Source organism: Somniosus microcephalus, chromosome 12 (assembly GCF_052327205.1).
Source record: "Somniosus microcephalus isolate GS21.2 chromosome 12, FLI_Smic_1.0, whole genome shotgun sequence".
In the NCBI taxonomy this organism is placed as follows: Eukaryota; Metazoa; Chordata; class Chondrichthyes; order Squaliformes; family Somniosidae; genus Somniosus; species Somniosus microcephalus.
This window is the reverse complement of record NC_140998.1, coordinates 6,862,957-6,886,581: the sequence shown is the minus strand read 5'-3', so window position 1 is coordinate 6,886,581 and position 23,625 is coordinate 6,862,957. Positions and strand designations below refer to the sequence as shown.

The 23,625-nt window shown below is 48.9% G+C and overlaps 1 protein-coding gene across 5 annotated transcripts in view; it reads right to left on the bottom strand.

Annotated features, from left to right (window-relative positions):
• Positions 1-12,576: 12,576 nt before the first annotated feature.
• Positions 12,577-23,625, bottom strand: part of vash1 (vasohibin 1) — a 59,811-nt gene continuing 48,762 nt past the window's right edge. Inside the window, exons 7-9 of one of the 5 annotated variants that reach the window (XR_015080162.1) lie at positions 19,362-19,427; positions 15,847-15,970; positions 12,577-12,989 (exon numbers count right to left, since the gene is read on the bottom strand). Coding sequence is in view for 2 of the 5 variants with exons in the window: in XM_086002545.1 (XP_085858671.1) it covers positions 15,898-15,970; positions 19,362-19,427 (139 nt within the window). In the remaining 3 variants the exon portion in view is untranslated. Of the gene's footprint in view, positions 12,990-15,680; positions 19,428-23,625 lie in introns of those variants that run through there. The other 4 variants (XM_086002545.1, XR_015080164.1, XR_015080163.1 and 1 more) reach the window with 4 other exon arrangements.

Below are 23,625 nucleotides of genomic sequence, written 5' to 3'. Positions count from 1 at the left end.
TACTCTATAGTTCTTGAACGTCTCTGTAATTTCCCTGCAAATTTGCTCCTCCATATCTTTCCCACTAGTTGGCAGCCTATAGAATATATCTAGTAATGTAATGGCACCTCTATTGTTTCTTAACTCTAACCAAATAGATTCTGTCCTTGACCCCTCCAGGACATCCTCTCTCTCCAGCACTGTAACATTCTCCTTAACCAATACTGCCACCCCACCTCCTTTCTTTCCTTCCCTATCTTTCCTGAACACCTTGGCCTAGAAATTCAGTTGGGCGCGCCAGCCGTTAGTGCCTTAGGAGGGGTAGATCTCGAGCGCTAGGCGCTTAGCGCCCGGGCGCAGCGCGATCTGCGCCTTGCCCCAACTTCAGTACACATTTAGCGCCGGCGCAAAGTCTTAGCGCGCGCCCTGCTGCGCGCGCAGATCATGACGTCATTTACTAGTGCAACGCCCTTTGTGTGCCCCGAACCGGAACTTCACTCGCGCCACCCCATTGTGCGCCGGGCGGCCCTAACGACTGTGAAGTGGAACGGTACACAGCCGAGGCGGGCCGCGGGGAGCGCTAATTAAAGGGCACTTACCCTGCACTATAAAGGCCAGCCATTTTGCAGCATTCACTCTTGTGCAACGGTTTTTTGGAGAGAGACCAAGGAGGAGAGCTTACTGGTTTGGACCAACACTAGGACAGGTATTTTTGGCTCAGGCCAGAGCTTAGCAATTATCTTTGCCTTCATTGACAGCTCATTGTTTGCCAGCATATAATGGGGGCTGCATTGGGTGCCAACGCTGACTTTCAGCCTTATGCCAGAAGGGCTTACAGACGCCGTGAGAGAGTGGCAGCCCTGGCTAGACGCAGAGGGGGCAACAGGCGTCGCTAACTGAGGCCTTACCCACCCAGGGTATACCGCCAGCAGTCCTCCTATCTGACCATGTCTGCCGCGATGTGTGTAAGGAGGCTGCGATTCAGAAGGGAGGTGGTTGCAGACATCTGCCAGCTGCTTCAGAGAGATCTGCAGCCACAGCTGATGCGCAGGACGTCTCTGTCGGTGGCAGTGAAGGTGACGGTGGCTCTCAACTTCTATGCCACCGGCTCCTTCCAATCCGCTGCTGGGGACATCGCTAACATCTCCCAGTTCGCCGTGCATTGCTGCATCCGCCAGGTGACCGAAGCCCTTTTCAGAAGGAGACATCAATTCATCTCCTTCCCCATGACCCTGGACAAGCAGCAGCAGCGTGCAGTGGGATTTGCAAGAATAGTGGGCTTCCCCATGGTGCAGGGCGCCATTGACTGCACGCATGTGGCTTTGCGGGCACCTCTGGAGCATGCCGAGGATTACCGCAACCGGAAGGGCTACCATTCCCTCAACGTACAGCTGGTGTGTGACCACAGGCAGCGCATCCTAGCTGTCAATGCCCGCTTTCCAGGCAGCAGCCACGATGCCTTTATCCTGCGACAGACAACTGTGGCTGACATGTTCCAGGCACAGCCTCCCCCAAGAGGATGGCTTATCGGGGACAAAGGCTATCCTTTGTGTACCTGGCTCATGACCCCGCTCCGCGCGCCCACGACCCCTGCTGAAGAGGCATACAACGAGAGCCATCAAGCGACTAGGAACATCATAGAACAAACACTCGGCGTCCTCAAGCAATGGTTCCACTGTCTCGATCGCTCCGGGGGAGCCCTCCAGTATTCGCAGGAGCGAGTCTCCCAATTCGTCATCGTTTGCTGCATGCTGCACAACCTGGCTATCCGCAGGACTCAGGCACTGCCACCTCACGTTGGACCCCCACCTCAGGAGGAGGAGCAGGAGGAGCATGAGGAGGAGGAGGACGAGGAGTACCAGCCCAGGAGGGAGGCACAAGGTCCAAGGGCCGCCCGTCGGCGGCTTATTGAACGTCACTTCTAGGCCCCCTGTCAGGGAATGGCTTGTGCCAATGAAAGAACATGATTGCAGCTGCTCCGCAAGCCCTCAGCCGGTTAAGGCAACAAACACTTCAAAGATCAAACATGGACAATGTTAATAAATAAAATGCTTTATTGTATAAACTCAGGGCCCTTCCCACATGAAAACCAAAAACAGACGAAACCCCCAAAAAACACTCAAACACATTACTCGCTCCCACAACCTGGAGAGGATTAACAAAACAGTGCAACTAAAATGGCCGTCATCCCGGACTTCGTAAAATACAAACATCACATCCTCGGCCTTCAAAAAACAAACATCCAATTCTCGGCCTCAAAAAACAAACATCCAATTCTCGGCCTCAAAAAACAAACATCCAATTCTCGGCCTCAAAAAACAAACATCCAATTCTCGGCCTCAAAAAACAAACATCCAATTCTCGGCCTCAAAAAACAAACATCCAATTCTCGGCCTCAAAAAACAAACACAACTGGCCACACATTCGACTTTTTGGCCCGCTAGGGCGATGCCTTGGCCATCTTTGTGTGGCCCCTGCCCGCCCTGCTGCTCCTCCTCAAAGTAAGGCCATTGGCTGCTGCAAGGCTGGGGGCAGGCTCCAGAGGGGCACATGTCGTGACGGCAGATGCCCTTGGGGGTCGGCCTAGTCGAGGTCTGGCCGTCGAGCGGGCGGCTGTTGAATGCTGCAGCTGTGGCTGGCCAGCATCAGTCGCTGCAGCAGCTCCTGGCAGCTCCACTGGGGGAGTGGCAGTGGCGGCTGGAGGAATGGGGGCAAGCTGGCGGATGGCAGGCGCTCGCTGGTCGCCTGAGACACTGGCACTCGCCCGGGCCAGCACTGCAGCATGCGCACCAATCTGCCGAGGGACAGACCGCTGTGCTGCTGCAGCGCGCCGGGTGCCCTGGCGATGCCTGGCTGACACAGCGAGTGTGGCAGCAGTGAGTGCCCGTGTTGACCTGTTCAGTGACCTCATCAGAGCACCCAGTGACTGCACGGCACCACTGATCAGCTGCCCACTCGCTGCCTGAGCTGCCCCGAATGCCGCCCGACTCGCTGTCTGCTCTGCCCCGAATTCCGCCAAACTGATGGCCTGTGAGGCCCCGACGTCGGTGACACTCCGAGAGAGGGACTCGATGGCCTCAGGCAACCGTGCCACTACCCCCATGATCTCCGTGTGCCGGCGCTCCGAGTCCGTGGACAAGTCCTCGAGGCGTTCCATCTCCTCGGCGAAGACCATCTCCAGACTGGAGGTCGGACTCTCCCTCTGGGGAGAAGGCCGCCGAGCTGGCCGACCCTTCCTGCGTTGCTGGACGCCGCTGGGCCCAGCAATTGGACTCCCCTCCGACCCTTCCCCCCTCCGGGGAGAAGGCCGCCGAGCTGGCACCCCCCTCCCGCGTTTCTGCAGGCCGCAGGTCCCATGAGCTCCCCTCCCCGCCGACACTTCCGTGACGCTCCCCTCCAGGGAAGACGTGTCCCCTACATTGGCATGGGTTGCCACGGCTGAGGGTTCCCCTGATGGGCCGCCTTCCTCTTGCTCCTCCTCCTCCTCCTCCTCTGAGGGGCTGTCACTGGCAAGTTCAGGGACCTCCTCCTCACCATCTGAAAGCAGGAAGGCACAAGAGTAGCTTTAGAGTGAGGAGAGGGCGTCAGCGAGGGATGCATGAGTGGTGGCATTCAGCGCATTGGTCGGACAGTGGCAAAGGATGTAGATCTGATGCGCAAGTGGGACGAGAGAGGTCCAAACGTTGATGTCCTTACCATTGGTGCCCAGAACAGGGTCGGCATCTCCACATGCAACGGGGCCAATCACCCGGCCACCCATGATGCGCTCCACGCGATGTTGCAGCTCGGTGAGCGGCTGGATCTGGGGTCGGCCTCCCCCGGTCGCAGTCCGGCTCTTCTTGTTATTGGCCAGCTTGGCCTGCAAGAGAAAGGACGGCCTCTAAGTACAGTGTGTAGCCCTGATCTTGTGTGCACTGCCTCCCATGGTGGAATAGCCTGGCCAGTGTGTCGCCCTGATCTTGTGTGCACTGCCTCCCATGGTGGAATAGCCTGGCCAGTGTGTTGCCCTGATCTTGTGTGCACTGCCTCCCATGGTGGAATAGCTTGGCCAGTGTGTTAAGTGCAGAATTTGCAATTGATGTTCATGCCTGTTCCATAGCTGCTGGATGAGGGCTGGCCATTAGGGCTTTCAGGTCCCTTTGCCCATAATGTGAGGTGCATATGCAAGGATGAGGAGGTCACTGGAAAGGGTACTCACCCTGACAATCCGCGTGAGGTCATTAAACTTTTTGCGGCATTGGACACCGGTCCTGGGGACCTCGCTGTTGGCTGACACCTTGCTGGTGACATGCCTCCAGGCTCTCCGGCACCTTCCTGCCATTGTCTGGGTACAAAATATGGCGCCTCTTCTCCACACCACCAACCAGCACACTCAGATCACGCTCTGAGAAGCGCTGCGCTCGTTCACGGGCCCTCTGCATGGCTTCAGGCGCTATTTGGGTCCAGCAGCAGTGTTCAGGCCTAGCTGGAGGGCTCCACTATCCAGGGCGTGGCAGCAGACAAAGTCGACCCTTCCCCCTTAAGAGCTGGCCAGCGCCAGGGTGTCTGCTGTCAATCACGAGATGGCCGCACCTGCGCTGCACCCGGCCTGGGCACTCTCGCTCAGCACCTCCGGCTTAGCGCCTAAAGAGAGGCGTCCAGCACCAGTTTTAGCGCTCGAGCAAACTCTTAGGGCGAAGCTAATGAATATCGGAGAAGTGGCCTCGATTTGGCGGCGGGCGCAAACTTTAGCGGCCGCCCGACTTTAACGCCCCAAAAGTGGCTACAATGAATTTCTAGGCCCTTATATCCAGGAATATTTAATACCCAATCCTGTCCTTTTTTGAGCCAGGTCTCCATTATCGCCACAACATCATATTCCCATGTGGCTATTTGTCCCTGCAGCTCACCAACCTTATTACCACGCTTCGTGCATTCACACACATGCACTGTAAACCTATCTTAGACCTTCTTATCTCCTAGTCTGACCCTACCTAATACTATTTCTAGTAATATCGAGTAGATCGAGAAAAACGATTCCCTCTGGCGAGTGGGTCAATAACCAGAGGTCACAGATTTAAAATCATTGGTAAAAGATCTAGAGGGGCGATGAGGAGAAATGTTTTCAGAGTTGTGGGGATCGGGAACGCTCGACCTGAACAGGTGGTGGAAGCTAATCCCAGCAGTAATTTTAAACGGGAGTTGGACGGTACTGGAGGATGAGGCACTGACAGGGTTCCCCACAGAAAGCGGGGCTGTGGGACTGAGCACCACTGCTCTTTCACAGAGACAGCACAGGCACGGCGGGCCGAATGGTCTCCTTCTGTGCTGCAAGTTTCAATGATGCGTGAGTGCTGAGCCAAGGCTGACTAGAAGATGGTGGCCACCTTCTCATGCTGGTGGTGCCCATTTATCACAGCCGTCATGGATTTACGGTTGAGACTGTCCATCCAGGCAGGAGGGCCGGCACGCTACTCACCTCGGGCACTGGAGAGATTGACTGACATGGGAGAGGTAAAGGGACGGAACCTTTCACAAAGTGTGGTTTGTGGTTTTGGGTTTACTGTAACAAAATGTCGGTATAGGTTGGCCCCGATCTCAAACTTTACAGGTTTGCATCCTCCTAAAGCTTCAGTTGGTTTTATGACTAGCTGGGTGGGGATTTTTTCACTTCTTTGTTAAGGACTTTCTTGCTGAGCCCTCGAGGTCACTGATTTACTGGGGTATAGTTCCATGGGCAGTGGCCAATTATGCTATCTAACACAAGGGGCCATTCTTTAAGTGTGAGCCTAGACCGCGAATGTTGGTTGGATATTTGAGCGTAGAGAGCATCGTGGCTGAGCCTGAATCCTGTCCTCATTGATGTCGCCTCGTGTATTTTTTCCCCCTATTTAGACCAGCTCGCTCAGCATATTGAACGGGAGTGGGGCGGGGGGGGGGGGGGGGGGGCGTAATCCTGTGGACCTCCCTCACCTGACTGGGTCAGTGTCACACTGAGTGGTGCATTTACCCACAGAGCCAGCACCAAGATGGGAAAGGCAGAACTGCGTACAAGTCACTCCACTCCAAGCCCTAAAGATGTGACCCCATGTGCAGTGTTTCACCGAGGTTTGGTAACTTAATGAATTATCCAGAATCCAGCTTCAGCGTTCATCTACATATTTATTGGGTACACTTAAATCATACAAAATAGAAATGGAAATACAAACTATTCATCAAAAAACAGTGTACACTGGTTCTTAAAAAAGTCAGGGTTTTCACAGACACACGAGTCAAAGCTCACAGCAACCAAGCTGCAATCGGTCAGCACAAGCCAGAATGATTCACTTCATACTCTCTCAGGTCTGATCCGAAGAGAAGAATGGGGCCACAGGAGTGACAGATAGACATGTTCACAAACCAGGGGTCTACAGGTGAAACATTGTCCAGTTTTTCCTTTTCAGATGCCGACAGACCTGTTGTGTATTTCCAGCATTTGCCCCCTTTTTATATATATATATACATTTTAGCTACGATATTTTAATTTTCCACATCAAGCCCTCGTGATATGATTGGTTTTGAGTTACGGGCTGTGGACCCGCACTCACTCGGACTTAGGTTGATATTGTCCCAAACTTATTTTATGCAGCATTGTTCAAGGAGACTGTCAGTCTATCGGTCTGTGGTACTTTTGAACCTAGGAAGCTTTAGTCAAAGTGCAGGTGCCAGTGAGATAGTCTCACCAACTCTGAATGGGTGACAGAGTCAGGTGTGGGAGTTTCATTGAAGAAACACTCATTTATTTATACAGCACCTTCTGTCAGAAACATCTCTAAGTATTTTGTGTACAATGAATTAGGAACATAGGAACAGGAGGAGGCCATTCAGCCCCTCAAGCCTGTTCTGCCATTCACTGAGAGCGTCACTGATGTGCAGCCTAACTGTATTTATCCGCCTTGTCTCCATATCCCTCAATACCCTTGTCTAGCAAAAACCTATCGATCTCAGATTTAACATTAATTGAGCTCGCATCGACTGCTTTTTGTGGGAAGAGTCCACCCTTTGCGTGAAGACGTGTTTCTTTAATCGATGGCCCAGTGACGGTTACACAGGGGGAATGTGGCATCTATCCTGTACACAGCAAGATCCAACAAACAGTAATGAGATGAATGGCCCCTTTTGGTGGTTTTAATTGAAGGAGGAAAGTTGGTCTGGATACTGGGAGGGCTCCCTGCCCTTTGAATAGTGCAACTGATGGGGCTTTGGTTTTATGTTTCATCCAAAAGACGGCATCTCCCAGAATGCTCTCGTTTATTTTTATTTTGTTTACAGAGGTTGTTGGGTGCTTGTGTATAATGTCCCCTGAAAAGGTTTCACTCAATATTCAGTATTTCACTAACTGCAACTGCAAAGGCTTGGAAAGCTGCATGAGCGTTTTAGTTACTTTGCTAGGCATTTAAAATATAGTCCTTGGCCCTGGTGAGACCACACCTGGAGTATTGTGTACAGATTTGTTCTCCTTACCCAAGGAAGGATATATTTGCCATAGAGGGAGTGCAACGAAGGTTCACCAGACTGGTCCCTGGGATGGGGGGATTGTTCTATGAGGAGAGATTGAGTAGACTAGGCCTATATTCTCTGGAGTTTAGAAGAATGAGAGGCGATCTCATTGAAACATACAACATTCTTACAGGGCTTGACAGGGTAGATGCAGGGAGGATGTTTCCCCTGGCTGGGGAGTCTAGAACCAGGGGTCACAGTCTCAGAATAAGGGGTCGGCCATTTCGGACTGAGATGAGGAGAAATTTCTTCACTCAGAGGGTGGTGAATCTTTGGAATTCTCTACCCCAGAGGGCTGTGGAAGCTCAGTCATCGAGTATATTCAAGACAGAGATCGATAGATTTTTGAATATTAAGGGAATCAAGGGATATGTGGATAGTACAGGAAAGTGGAGATGAGGTAGAAGATCAGCCATGATCTTATTGAATGGCGGAGCAGGCTCGAGGGGCCAAATGGCCGACTCCTGCTCCTAATTTTCATGTTCTTATGCATATCCCTAATAGAACAGAAAATGAATACTAAATTAGTTCCCTCACTGAGTGGGGAGTAGAACAGGGAGTGATGGGAGAACTTGGGGGCATTGTCACAGAATGAGTCCTCTTGCACGGGAAGCAGGAATGGGAAGAGAGATGGGAAAGTGCGCAGGCCACGACCTCTCAACATGCGGTGGTAATGCTCCACTGATGGGATGGGTGCAGCCACACATTGTAGTTGCCCGGTTTACCTAGTCTTTCCTCCTACTCTCTTCAGCCTAATAGGTGTCCTGCAGTCTGGCGCTTGGCCCAGCAGCTTTGCTCATCAACCTCCCCTCACCCCCTCCTCTCACTGAACACATCACTTCTGTGAGACAGCAGAACGGGCAAGCTCAAACATCAGCTAATCACGGTGTTTGAAACAAGTGCAGCCGCAGCGAGGAGGAGGGAGGCAGCATTTGGAACAGTTTAATTAGTAAAATGGATTTACAAAACAAAAAGAAACGCCCACATTCCAGCCTGAGAAAGCAAAGACCAGTTGGTGGAGAAACTCTCTGCTCCTCCATCTGGCTTGTTGGTTTGTGGCCCATCACAGTCCACGTTTCAGGGGTTCAGGGATAGCTCGGAGCGAGGATTCCTGGATACTCTATACTCGGGCCCCGCAGCTTATTCACGTTAAATTAGGAAATCAACAGCTCCTTGTAGTTTGCTCACTACGGGGTAAATTTAAAAAAAAAAGGCAATTTGATCTCTGACCCTTCCTCCAAGCCCTGCAAAGTTAATATTCCGAAATTGGTTCAGATTTATAAAAGTGGATCTCGGCCAAGAAATCAGAAGTGAACCAGACCTGGTCTAGCAGTAATATTAGACGCAGTCACACAATCAAACCCATTGCAGAGTGCACAGACAGACAGACAGGGCAGAGCATCAGTAAATCTAGCACCTGAGGCATTATATATAAAAAGAGCGTGTCTGTGTATGTCACGGTGAATGCCCTGTCAGTGAGCCTGCCATGTATGTGCCACAGATGAAGGGGAAATGTCCTCCGCTGCTCACGCTGCGACGAGTGGATTTTAAAACGGTTTGCGGAGCACTGGGAATGGGCAGCCTCGGACCCTGGTCACCGCTGCACAGTCCCTGATCTCAGCCACGCCGAGGTGGGGAGGAGCTGAGCGGATGCCGGGATCTTTGCCAGAATTAGAGATTTATTATGGAGGTTGGGGCTGATGGGGGCGGCGGGGGGGGGGGGGGTGCTAACCAAGTCAATCAGAGATCAAGTGCCTCCTAGGGGTTGTCGGAAAAGCAGAATTGGGGGATGTGGATGGTTCTGATCTGACTGCTTTGTTTGGTAAATTTGTGTATCCAGTTTTACAGCAGGATGGTGACCCAGCTAAATTAGAGGCTTTTTTTGTGGGGGCTGGGGGAGGGGGCAAGGAAGAGAGGAGGAGCAGTGGGGAAAAGGAAATTTACCCAACGCTCCACAGGCTCAATATCACATGAAAAGGATGTTGTGCAATGCTGGGGGGGGGGGGGGGGGGTGGAGAGAACAGCTCTTTCAGAGTGTGAACTAAACCACCTGGAAGCTTCATTAAGAATAAAAAATGGAGAGAGATGGTAGGATTAGCCCCAGCTAATGGCGACTTGAGAAATCTCCCCAATTCGAGTCCTGCTGTTGTCGCCATTGCTGCACAAGCCTAACGCAGGCGACATGTCTTTCTGGGGCTTTTCTGCTTTGGTAATGCAATGGATTTGATTCCAGTCGGACTGCAGTAAAAGTGGTACACTATTACACTGTGTACACACGCGGGGCTCACCAGCTTCATCATACAACACCCGGCTTCTTAAATCAGCCGTAACATTTATAGATATGAATATTTTTCTTTTAAATATGTTTCTCTGTGAGACTGAAAAACATTTCACACTAAATTGAAAAAGGCCATTGCTAATCTCTAACAAACACACACACAATCACAATAATCTGATTCCGAGTGGTCCCTCTGTCTGAACTCAGATCTGGATCTCAGACATGCTTCCTCTTACCCTAAGGTCACAGACTCAGATATTTAAAAAAGAGTATTTTACTGATTTTTTTAAATTCTCTCTCTGGCTGTCTCACTGCACCTAGCACCATTCCTGCTGCTGATAAGTCAATGTGCAGCCATTGGCCTTTGACTCACCAAGTCTTTATGGATGCAATCTACCCATTTAATCTCCTTCCACAGCCATATGTACACTCCACACCTTTAGACTCTTTCTACCCACTTAAACTCCTTCCACAATCCCTATACAATCTAGTATATAGCTAATGTGATTCCTATATATAAAAAGGGAGATAGAACAAGTCCAGGGAACTACAGACTAATTCGCTTAACGTCAGTGGTAGGAAAGATAATGGAATCCTTACTCAAAGATGTAACTGAAAAACATCTAGAACCTGAAAATAAATAAAGAGTAGTCAGCATGGATTCCAAAAGGGAAGGTCATGCTTGACCAACCTCATTGAATTCTTTGAAGCAGTAACAGAAAGGGTAGGTAAGGATAATGCCGCAGACGTAATATATTTTGGATTTCCAAAAAGCCTTCAGTAAGAGACCGTATAGTAGACTCATGACCAAGGTCAGCACATGTGGAGTCAGGGCACAGGTAGCAGAGTGGATAGCAAGCTGGCTACAAAACAGAAAACAGAGAGTAGGGGTTAAAGGTAGTTTCTCAGATTGGCAAATGGTGGGAGGTGGTGTTCCACAAGGATCGGTGCTGGGACCACTGTTGTTCACCGTGAACATTTGCATAAACGATTTAGACTCAGGAATCAGAAATACAATTTCAAAATTTGCGGAGGACACCAAATTGGGGGGTATAGTTAATAGAGAGGGGGACTGCAACAGAATACAGGAAGGCATTAATAAACTTGCAGAATGGGCATGTAATTGGCAAATGAACTTCAATATAGACAAGTGTGAGGTAGTACATTTTGGTAGGAAGAATATGGAGACCACATACTCCTTGGAAAATAAGTGTGTAAATGGGGTAGAGGAACAGAGGGATCTGGGGGTACAGATACACACCTCACTAAAAGTAGCGACACAGGAAATTAACAAACAGCAAACCAAGCACTGGGGGTCATTTCTAGAGGGATAGAATTGAAAAGCAGAGAAGTTCTGTTAAACTTGTATAGAATCTTGGTTAGACCACATGAGTTCTGATCTCCATATTATAAAACAGATATTGAGGCACTGGAGAAGGTGCAAAAAACTTTTACTTGTGTGATACCAGAACTGAGAGGTTATTACCATCAGGAAAGATTGAACAGACTGGGACTCTTATCTCGAGGGAAAAAAAAAGACTGAGGGGTGACCTGATCGAGGTCTTTAAGATTAAGAAAGGGTTTGACACGGGAGACGTGGAGAAGGTGTTTCCACTTGTGGGCGAGACCAGAACTAGGGACCATCAATATAAGACAGTCACTAATAAATCCAATAGGGAATTCAGGAGAAACTTCTTTACCCAGAGAGTAGTGAGAATGTGGAACTCGCTACCACGGAGTGGTTGAGGTGAATAGTATAGATGCATTCAAGGGGAAGCTAGATAAGTACATGAGGGAGAAAGGAATAGATGGGGGGAGATGAAGTAGGGTGGGAGGGGGCTCATGTGGAGCATAAACATCCATTGGGCCTGTTTCTGTGCTGTAATTAATTTGTAATACTCAATCATATACTCCATCAACCCACTTAAAATCCTTCCACAGCCCCTATACAATCTACCCCATCATAGGCTCTATTCACCCATTTAATCTCCTCCCATAGCCCTTGTACAATCTCCCCTATCACTGACTCTACCCACCCATTTAATCTCCTCCCACAGCCCCTGTACACTCTCCCCTATCACAGACTCTACCCACCCATTTAATCTCCTCCCACAGCCCATGTACACTCTCCCCTATCACGGACTCTACCCACCCATTTAATCTCCTCCCACAGCCCATGTACACTCTCCCCTATCACGGACTCTACCCACCCATTTAATCTCCTCCCACAGCCCATGTACACTCTCCCCTATCACGGACTCTACCCACCCATTTAATCTCCTCCCACAGCCCATGTACACTCTCCCCTATCACGGACTCTACCCACCCATTTAATCTCCTCCCACAGCCCATGTTCACTCTCCCCTATCATGGACTCTACCCACCCGTTTAATCTCCTCCCACAGCCCATGTACACTCTACCCACCCATTTAATCTCCTCCCACAGCCTGTGTACACTCTCCCCTATCACGGACTCTACCCACCCATTTAATCTCCTCCCACAGCCCATGTACACTCTCCCCTATCACAGACTCTACCCACCCATTTAATCTCCTCCCACAGCCCGTGTACACTCTCCCCTATCACGGACTCTACCCACCCATTTAATCTCCTCCCACAGCCCATGTTCACTCTCCCCTATCATGGACTCTACCCACCCGTTTAATCTCCTCCCACAGCCCATGTACACTCTCCCCTATCATGGACTCTACCCACCCATTTAATCTCCTCCCACAGCCTGTGTACACTCTCCCCTATCACGGACTCTACCCACCCATTTAATCTCCTCCCACAGCCCATGTACACTCTCCCCTATCACAGACTCTACCCACCCATTTAATCTCCTCCCACAGTCCGTGTACACTCTCCCCTATCACGGACTCTACCCACCCATTCAATCTCTTTCCACAGCCCATGTACACTCTCCCCTATCATGGACTCTACAACAGATCTGTGACATTGCTCCTGCCCCTCACAAAGATTAAATCACAAAAAACTCCTGAACAAATATAAGACACTAATTATCCCTGACTGGCTGCCTACTTTGGCAGCACTCTCTCACGGCTTCAGCAGCTCAGGAAACTTCATGTCCTGGACAGCATTCGATCCCTTCTATCTGTACTTACCCTTAAAACCCTTAATCCTGTGACTAACCAGATTTTCATCCAGGTCCTGTTGTTAACAGACTGCTTGTCCTGGGAGCCTATTCTCCATTCTGTGAACGAAAACAAATCCTTCAAATCTCAAGGCTTAATTTTCTTAATTTTAATTTTTACTTCCACATTCATAGCTGCTATGTACTTCACCTGATGGAAGTTATCAACAAAATCACTCAGTAGCGAAGTGCTGCAGACACCTATTCAATTCAGAGTGATATCACAGCCCAAACTGCATCATGGTTTAGAGTGCAACAATTGGCCTTGGTATTCCTGAGCTTTGCTGGGAGGAAATAAAAACTAACAGAGCCCTACAGAAAACTGTCAGTTAGATACAGAGTAAAGCTCCCTCTACACTGCCCGTCAAACACTCCCAGGGCAGGTACAGCACGGGTTAGATACAGAGTAAAGCTCCCTCTACATTGCCCCATCAAACACTCCCAGGGCAGGTACAGCACGGGTTAGATACAGAGTAAAGTTACCCCTACACTGTCCCATCAAACACTCCCAGGGCAGGTACAGCACGAGTTAGATACAGAGTAAGATTGTGAAGGGGTTGGATCGGGTGGATGCGGGGAGGATGTTCCAGATGATGGGTGAAACTAGAACTAGGGGGCACAGTCTTAGAATAAGGGGCTGCTCTTTCAAAACTGAGATGAGGAGGAACTACTTCACTCAGAGGGTGGTAGGTCCATGGAATATGCTGCCCCAAAGAGGTGTAGAAGCTACATCATTACATAAATTTAAAGCAGAAATAGACAGTTTCCTAGAAGTAAAGGGAATTAAAGGTTATGGGGAGCGGGCAGGAATTTGGACATGAATCTAGGTTCGGATCGGTCATGGCCCTGTGGGTAGCGGAGCGGGCCCAGGGGCCGTGTAGCCTGATCCTGCTCCTATTTCGTGTGTCTAATTCTGTTAGATTCGGGAGATGGTTCTGGATAGTGGATTGGCGGTTAGGATCAGATCAGCCATGATCTTATTGAATGGCGGAGCAGGCTCGAGGGGCCGATTGGCCTACTCCTGCTCCTATTTCTTATGTTCTTATGTTCTCTACATTGCCCCAACACTCCCAGGGCAGGTACAGCACGGGTTGGATACAGAGTAAAGCTCTCTCTACACTGTCCCATCAAACACTCCCAGGGCAGGTACAGCACGGGTTAGATACAGAGTAAAGCTCCCTCTACACTGTCCCATCAAACACTCCCAGGGCAGGTACAGCACGGGTTAGATACAGAGTAAAGCTCCCTCTACACTGTCCCATCAAACACTCTCAGGGCAGGTACAGCATGGGTTAGATACAGAGTAAAGCTTTAACCAGCAACTCTACCTCATCCCTCGGTTCCTTATTTTAAATCCACAAAATACATCTTCCTTCTGCCCTTTTTCAATCTCATTTCCCGTAGAACCACTTCGGCTCCTTTTGTAACATAACAATCTAATGCCGTCAGTCCAACACCTTCATTGCTCAGGTACGATAGCAAAATACTGCAGATGCTGGAAATCCGAAATAACAACAGAAAATGCTGGAAAAACTCAGCAGGCCAGGCAACATCTGTGGAGAAAAATTAGAGTCAACGTTTTGGGTCAAACCCTTTATCAAGACTAAAGAGGCACAGGGAATGAAATAGATTAAGAGGCCAGGCTGGGAGAGGACAAAAGAGAAGAGACATTAACAGGTATTCAAAACGAGACGGTGATAGGACTAGTGGAGACAAAAGACGGCTCTAGATTAGGTGTGAAATGTGCTGGCAGAATGGGAGACAGCTGCCATGTGGGAGAGAGAAAAAAAGGAAAGTGGGGGGGGGGGGGGGGGGAGGGAAAAACCAAAACAAAGGTGTGGATAAAAAATATAAGTAAAAATATAATAGGGGCTGAGGTTACGATCTGAAATTGTTGAACTCGATATTGAGTCCAGAAGGCTGTAAAGTGCCTAATCGGAAGATGAGGTGCTGTTCCTCGAGTTTACGTTGAGCTTCCGTGGAACAATGCAAGAGGCCGAGGACAGTGAGGTCCGAGTGGGAATGGAGCGGTGAATTAAAATGACAGGCGACCGGAAGCTCGGGGTCACCCTTACGGACTGAACGGAGGTGTTCCACAAAGCGGTCACCCAATCTGCGTTTGGTCTCCCCAATGTAGAGGAGGCTGCTCACGATGCGGTCTCCTCTACATTGGGGAGACCAAACGCACATTGGGTGACCGCTTTGCGGAACACCTCCGTTCAGTCCGTAAGGGTGACCCCGAGCTTCCGGTCGCCTGTCATTTTAATTCACCGCTCCATTCCCACTCGGACCTCACTGTCCTTGGCCTCTTGCATTGTTCCACGGAAGCTCAACGTAAACTCGAGGAACAGCACCTCATCTTCCGATTAGGCACTTTACAGCCTTCCGGACTCAATATCGAGTTCAACAATTTCAGATCATAACCTCGGCCCCGATTATATTTTTACTTATATTTTTTATCCACACCTTTGTTTTGGTTTTTCCCTCCCCCCCCTTTCTTTTTTTCCTCTCTCCCACATGGCAGCTGTCTCCCATTCTGCCAGCACATTTCACACCTAATCTAGAGCCGTCTTTTGTCTCCACTAGTCCTATCACCATCTCGTCTCGTTTTGAATACCTCTTAATGTCTCTTCTCTTTTGTTCTCTCCCAGCCTGGCCTCTTAATCTATTTCATTCCCTGTGTCTCTTTAGTCTTGATAAAGGGTTCACCCGAAACGTCGATTCTAATTTTTCTCCACAGATGTTGCCTGGCTTGCTGAGTTTTTCCAGCATTTTCTGTTGTACCTTCATTGCTCAGCTCTCCACTCTCTAATGCAGCGTCCTGTTGAAGGTTTGGGGCCTATATTTGGGTATATTTAAAGTGCAGTCAGTCTAATCACTCTACTTTTCAGGGTGGAAACAGCGTCCCACGACTCACATTCAAAGCTCTGTCTCCACATCCTATGATTTTACTTTCTGCATCCTTGATTTACCCTGGGTGGGGGGGTGAAGTTTTCAATGGATCCTTCCTCCAGCTCCACTTCTCAATGTGCAAATTTGGCCTTTAAAAAAAAACTCAACCAGTCAGTCCTATAATTTTCAATAGATTAAAATCTAATGAACCTAAAACCTAACCTCAATAATCCTCTCATTTTATATGTTCTATTATAATTAGTGTCCAATTAGTGAGGTCACAAGTGAACCAGCGAACCGATACAGCAAATGACAACATTGACGGGACAATCCATTACGAATAGTGGTAAAATAGTGACAAGCTGGGCAAGGAGGACAAAAAGCGGTAAGATAGAAGAATGCTTGTTGTATTTTAATGCAATAATGTTCTCAGTGCTGTATTGTTAATTATTTACAATCTACATTAATGACTTGGATGAAGGGACTGAGTGTAATGTAGCCAAGTTTGCGGATGATACAAAGATGGGTGGGAAAGCAAGTTGTGCAGAGGACTCAAAGAATCTGCAAAGAGATATAAACAGGTTAAGTGAGTGGGCAAACATTTGGCAGATGGAGTATAATGTGGGAAAGTGCGAGGTTATCCACTTTGGCAGGAAAAATAAAAAAGCAAACTATTATTTAAATGGAGAGAGATTACAAAATGCTACAGTTCAGAGGGACCGGAGGGTCCTTGTGCATTAAACACAAGAAGTTAGCATGCAGGTACAGCAAGTAATCAAAAAGGCAAATGGAATGTTGGCCTTTATTGCAAGGGGGTTGGAGTATAAAAGCAGGGAAGTCCTGCTACAACAGTACAAGGTATTGGTGAGACCACACCTTGAGTACTGCGTACAGTTTTGGTCTCCTTATTTAAGGAAGGATATACTTGCATTGGAGGCAGTTCAGAGACGATTCACACGGTTGATTCCTGAGATGAGGGGGTTCACTTATGAAGAAAGGTTGAGCAGGCTGGGCCTATACTCATTGGAATTTAGAAGAATGAGAGGTGATCTTATTGAAGCATATAAGATACTGAGGGGGCTCGACAGGGTAGATGCAGAGAGGATGTTTCCCCTCGTGGGGGAATCTAGAACTCGGGGGCACAGTCTCAGAATAAAGGGTCGCCCTTTTAGAACTGAGATGAGGAGGAATTTCTTCTCTCAGAGGGTCGTAAATCTGTGGAATTCTCTGCCCCAGAGAGCCGTGGAGGCTGGGTCATTAAATACATTTAAGGTGGAGCTAGACAGATTTTTACAAGATAAGGGAATGAAGGGTTATGGGGAGCGGGCAGGGACGTGGCTTTGAGATCAAGATCAGCCATGATCTTATTGAATGGCGGAGCAGGCTCGAGGGGCCAAGTGGCCTATTCCTGCTCCTGTTTCTTATGTTCTTATGTAAATTTCTCCCCTCACACCCTCCATCATCCACGGTCCCCACCTATTCGTATTCTGGAGGCAAGCGTCAAACCTAGTGGAAGGAGGTGAAACTGGATTGGTTCAGAGGGTAAAGCATTCTCTGCCCTGTCCTGTTGAGCACTCCCAGATGACAGGAAAGGGTTTAAGCAACAATTCGATGCATTTCTAGAGAGAGAAGTGATTGAGGGATATAGCGAGAAGATGGGTAGGTGGGGTTTAATCTGTCAAAAAGGGATGGGTTTGCTGGACCTAAAGGTGTTTCCCGGTTCCTGAAATAATGTTTTAAATTACAGCATATGATCGACAGTTTGAGTGGGAAAGAAAGCAAAAGACAGAGAAGAGAAGAGGAAGAGGAAGGGGAAGAGGGAGGGGAAGAGGAAGAGGAAGAGGAAGAGGGAGGGGAAGAGGAAGAGGAAGAGGAAGGGGAAGAGGAAGGGGACGAGGAAGGGGAAGAGGAGGGGCATTATCAACATCATTGAACAAAATATCACCTGTGAAATAAAAGTCAGGAGTTGCAAACAAAACAGTTTCCAAAATTATGTTTAAAACACAAAGTAATTTTCCTTAAATATGAAAAATTATAAATAAAATTGAATTATTGCAAGTTGCATCAAAAGGGAAAAATAAAATCAGAACTCCTGAGGAAATGTAAATCCTGGAGGGACTGATAGAAACACTGAAATAAAACGTTCGGACTGAACACAGCCTTTAACTGCCCAAGGCTATTGACACACGTAGACCTGACCGAGCGACAACCCTCAATGTCGGAGGTTGCCAGTGAGTCTAGTGTGACACCAGGCTGACAGCCGTGTTACTTATACATGGGGTTGGGGGGAAATGAATAATTTCTCCTCTCTTTGTATAAAAAGAGTTTTCTTTCAGTTTGTTTTTAAATTGAAGTTTCACTTTAGAGTGCTCTACTCTCCAGACGCACAAGTAGCATGTGGGACTTGGGGAAATGGAACTAAATATATCGTTTCCCAAATGCTTTGAGGGCTGAGTAATAAAGCTCCAAGTCCCCCTCCCCACCCAAGCTTTGCTTAGAGGGTGACAAGTTGGGAGGCAAACTGCAATTTCTCATGAAGAGAAATGCACTATTCCCACTCAGGTGTATGTTAGGAAGGCTAATAAAGATGTCTCTTGTTTGTGAAATGTGCCCACTCTTTAATGTGGATAATTGTGGTGTAGGACCATGAGAAACAAGATGATCAACTGCTTCTCAACCAGTGATTGACTGATCCTGCTGTAAACCACTGGCACCTGTGCCTTGATCCAACAGGCTCTGGAAATGTCAGAGATTGGTGGCAGACCTCCCAATTTCGAGGGGGCCCCGTCTAGGTTTCAATGTCAATTTCATCCCTTGCAGAGCGCAGCAATTTGTTGCATGTAGAATTATACGACCCAGGTTTGCTGAGGTACGGTTCCACAGACACTCTTTGGTACCTCACCACAGTGGCCCATCTTCACGTGCAATTCTTCCGCAGTGAATATTGGCAGGTTTTTCAATTTTGAGGGGTAGAGCCCCCGACACTGTCCTCACCCAACGCCCACGTGCTGGGGGTCATTGGACAGTGATCAGGAACAGCAACCCTGGCTGATTCTTCCCTCCCTGGGTTCAGCACAGACCAGGGATGGAGTTTGGGCCTTTCCTAGTCTGTATGGCTTAGTATCACATAATGTGATGTATTTACTCACTGAGCCTTTCGAGGACCTTACAACATCGATTGAAAAACTCTACAGGACTGGGACTGTCCAAATGGGGCTCTCAACCACTCCCACAGAATTGGAACAACTTGTTATTGAAAGTGTGACCCTTCAACTCTCAGCCTAACTGAAACTTTTCTAATGAGCTGATCGTCTTTCAATTGAAACGTGTTTTCTTCAAACATATTAGAGAAAAAATATATAAAAAGTCACAATTAATTTAATACTGCTGACCGCTACTTTGAAATACTATACGGCATCCTTCATTCTTATTCTGTGAGCTCAGTTCAGTGCATGGACGGTGCCTTTCACAGAGTGGGTAAAGGTCCCTGCAGGAGTACGGTGCAATGGACACCCGCGGATCCCGCGGCGGAATGCTCACACGCGGATCTGGTAGCCCACGTCATTGAGGTTCTTTTGCTCAGTGGTTTTCTTCTCTCCTGAAGATCTGGAAAGCAAACAAGGAAAAAGTCTGAGCAAGCGGACCTGTGGGAGGAACGGAGTCAGAGGCCGGGGATAAAGGCAGCGCGGAGCAGAGACCTGGGAGTCTGAGCGAGCGGACCTGCGGGAGGAACGGAGTTGGAGACCAGGGATAAAGGCAGCGCGGAGCAGAGACCTGGGAGTCTGAGCTAGCGGACTACCTGCGGGAGGAACGGAGTCAGAGACCGGGGATAAAGGCAGCGCGGAGCAGAGACCTGGGAGCCTGAGCGAGTGGACCTGCGGGAGGAACAGAGTCAGAGGCTGGGGATAAAGGCAGCGTGGAGCAGAGACCTGGGAGTCTGAGCGAGCGGACCTGCAGGAGGAACGGAGTTAGAGACCGGGGATAAAGGCAGCGCGGAGCAGAGACCTGGGAGTCTGAGCAAGCGGACCTGCGGGAGGAACGGAGTCAGAGACCGGGGATAAAGGCCGTGCGGAGCAGAGACCTGGGAGTCTGAGCGAGCGGACCTGCGGGAGGAACGGAGTCAGAGACCGGGGATAAAGGCAGCGCGGAGCAAAGACCTGGCAGTCTGAGCGAAGGAGTGAGGGCAGAATTCACAGGTGTCGTTGGTACAAGGGAGCTGAGAGGTGAATATTTGTGGTAAGTTTTTTTTGTTCTGTTTGTGTATATTTCTGCTAAGTAGATCATAGCCTATCTAAATAGAGGGAAGTGCTGATTGGTGGGTAGCTGTTGAGTGTTTCTTGTTAAGTTTTAAGTTTATTTCTGCTACATTACCTCCATAGTCTGGTAAATAGAGGCATGGCAGGACAGCTCAGTCCCGTGATTTGCACATCCTGTGCCACGTGCGATATCCCGGACGCTTCTTGCGGCCTGGACGACCACGTATGCAGGAAGTGTTGCCAACTGCAGCAACTCGAGCTACGGGTTTCGGAGCTTGAGCAGCAGCTGGAGTCACGACAGTGCATCCGCGAGGCTGAGAAATACTTGAAAGCACGTTTCGAGAAGTGGTCACCCCGCAGCCTCAGAATGTGCAGGCAGAGAGGGAATGGGTGACCGCCAGGCAGAGAAGGAGGACCAGGCAGGAAGGGCAGGAGTCCCCGGAGTGCATCTCGCTCACTAACCAGTTCACAGTTCTGGAAACTGTTGGGGGTGATGGTTCCTCTGGGGAGAGCAGCCAGAGCCAAGGCCACGGCACCACGGGTGGCTCAGCTGCACGGGGGGTGGGGGGTAGAAAGAGTGGAAGAGCAATAGCGATTGGGGATTCATTGGTTAGGGGAACAGATAGGCATTTCTGTGGACGCAGACGTGACTCCAGGATGGTATGTTGCCTACCTGGTGCCATTGGTACCGATATGGACCATGACCTCTGGCTGTTCACCCTCTGCAGCCGCTCTGAGGGGGGAGGGTGAACAGCCAGAGGTCGTGGTCCATATCGGTACCAATGACATAGGCAAAAAGAGGGATGAGGTCCTGCAGGCAGACTATAGGGAGCTAGGAAAGAGATTAAAAAGCAGGTCCTCAAAGGTAGTAATCTCCGCATTACTCCCGGTGCCACGTGCTAGTGAGTACAGGAAAAGGAGGATAGAACAGATGAATGCGTGGCTGGAGAGATGGTGCAGGAGGGTGGGCTTTAGATTCCTGAGGCATTGGGACCATTTCTGGGGAAGGTGGGACCTGTACAAGCCGGATGAGTTACACCTCAGCAGAGCCGGGACCGATATTCTCACGGGGAGGTTTGCTAGTGCTGTTGGGGAGGGTTTAAACTAGCTTGGCAGGGAGATGGGCACCAGCATATAGGAGTAGAAAAGAGGAATAAGGTGCATAAAAGAGTGAGTGAGTTGGATAGTACTAGAGAAGAAAGTAGTACTAGAGGCGGAAGTAGTACCATATTAGATAGGAGCAGACTAAGAAAGACTGCGAAAAATTCAAAAATGGGCTTAGAATGCATGTACGTAAACGCACAAAGTGTGGTGAATAAGGTTAGTGAGCTACAAGCACAATTAGCTGTGTGGCCATGTGATGTGGCAATAACGGAAACGTGGCTTAGAAACAGTGAGGACTGGCCACTTAATATTCAAGGGTACAAGGTGTTCAGAAAAGATAGAGAAGGAAAAAAGGGAGGTGGGGTGGCAGTGCTGATTAAGGAAGACATTGCAGTGTTGGAAAGGGAGGATGTTCTTGCGGGGACAAGGACAGAATCCATTTGGTTAGAGTTTCATAAGAACATAAGAAATAGGAGCAGGAGTAGGCCAATCGGCCCCTCGAGCCTGCTCCGCCATTCAATAAGATCATGGCTGATCTGATCCTAACCTCAAATCTACTTTCACTCTCCATCCCACCCAAACCCATGTGATCTCCCGGGAGAGGCGAAAAACCAGATAAAAAACCCAATGGCCAATTTGGGATAAAAAATCTGAGAAATTCCTCTCCGACCCATCTAGGCGATCGAAACTCGTCCAAGAGATCACTCTGTCCCTGTATTTCCTGCAGTACTTACCTTCTGTAAGAGGTGATCTCCACCCCAGCCAGGAACGGGCCCAATTTACTCTTGAAGGACTCCTAGCTGGCAGCCTGTTCCCGAGGTCTCCACTAATCCCTGTGAATAGAACCATCTCCTGAAATCTAACACAGAATTAGAACACAAGAAGTAGGAGCAGGATCAGGCTACACGGCCCCTGAGCCTGCTCCGCTACCCACAGGGCCATGACCGATCCGAACCTAGACTCGTGTCCAAATTCCTGCCTGCTCCCCGTAACCCTTAATTCCCTTTACTTCTAGGAAACTGTCTATTTCTGTTTTAAATTTATGTAATGATGTAGCTTCTACAGCTTTTTGGGGCAGCATATTCCATGGACCTACCACCCTCTGAGTGAAGTAGTTCCTCCTCATCTCAGTTTTGAAAGAGCAGCCCCTTATTCTAAGACTATGCCCCCTAGTTCTAGTTTCACCCATCATCGGGAACATCCTCCCCGCATCCACCCGATCCAACCCCTTCACAATCTTATATGTTTCAATAAGATCGCCTCTCATTCTTCTGAACTCCAATGAGTAGAGTCCCAATCTACTCAACCTCTCATCATATGTCAACCCCCTCGTCCCCGGGATTAACCGAGTGAACCTTCTTTGTACTGCCTCGAGAGCAAGTATGTCTTTTCTTAAGTATGGACACCCCCCTATGCAGTATTCCAGGTGTGGTCTCACCAATACCTTGTACAACTGCAGCAATACCTCCCTGTTTTTATATTCCATCCCCCTAGCAATAAAAGCCAACATTCCATTGGCCTTCTTGATCACCTGCTGCACCTGCATACTAACTTTTTGTGTTTCGTGCACCAGGACCCCCAGATCCCTTTGTACTGCAGTACTTTCCAGTTTCTTGCCATTAAGATAATAACTGCTCTATGATTTTTCCTGCCAAAGTGCATAACCTCACACTTTCCAGTATTATATTCCATCTGCCAAATCTCTGCCCACTTACTTAGCCTGTCTATATCCCTTTGCAGGTTTTTTATGTCCTCCTCACTCACTACTTTCCCTCTCATCTTTGTATCATCTGCAAACTTTGATACGTTACACTCGGTCCCCTCCTCCAAATCGTTAATATAGATTGTAAAGAGTTGGGGACCCAGCACTGACCCCTGCGGAACACCACTAGTTACTGATTGCCAGTCTGAGAATGAACCATTTATCCCAACTCTCTGCTTTCTGTTAGATAGCCAATCTTCCACCCATGCCAGAATATTACCCCCAATCCCGTGATTTTTTATCTTGAGCAATAATCTTGTGTGTGGCACCTTGTCAAATGCCTTTTGGCAGTCTAAATACACTACGTCCACTGGTTCCCCTTTATCCACCCTGTATGTTACGTCCTCAAAGAACTCCAGCAAATTTGTCAAACATGACTTCCCCTTCGTAAAACCATGCTGACTTTGTCCTATTAAATTATGTTTATCTAAATGTCCCGTTACTGTCTCCTTAATAATGGACCTAAAATTTTACCAACCACAGATGTTAAGCTAACTGGTCTATAGTTTCCAGCCTTCTGCCTACTACCCTTTTTAAATAAGGGTGTTACATTAGCAGTTTTCCAATCTGCCGGGGCCTTTGCGGAGTCCAGGGAGTTTTGGAAAATTATTACCAATGCATCCACAATCCCGACCGCCACTTCCCCCAAGACCCTAGGATGTAAGCCATCAGGTCCAGGGGA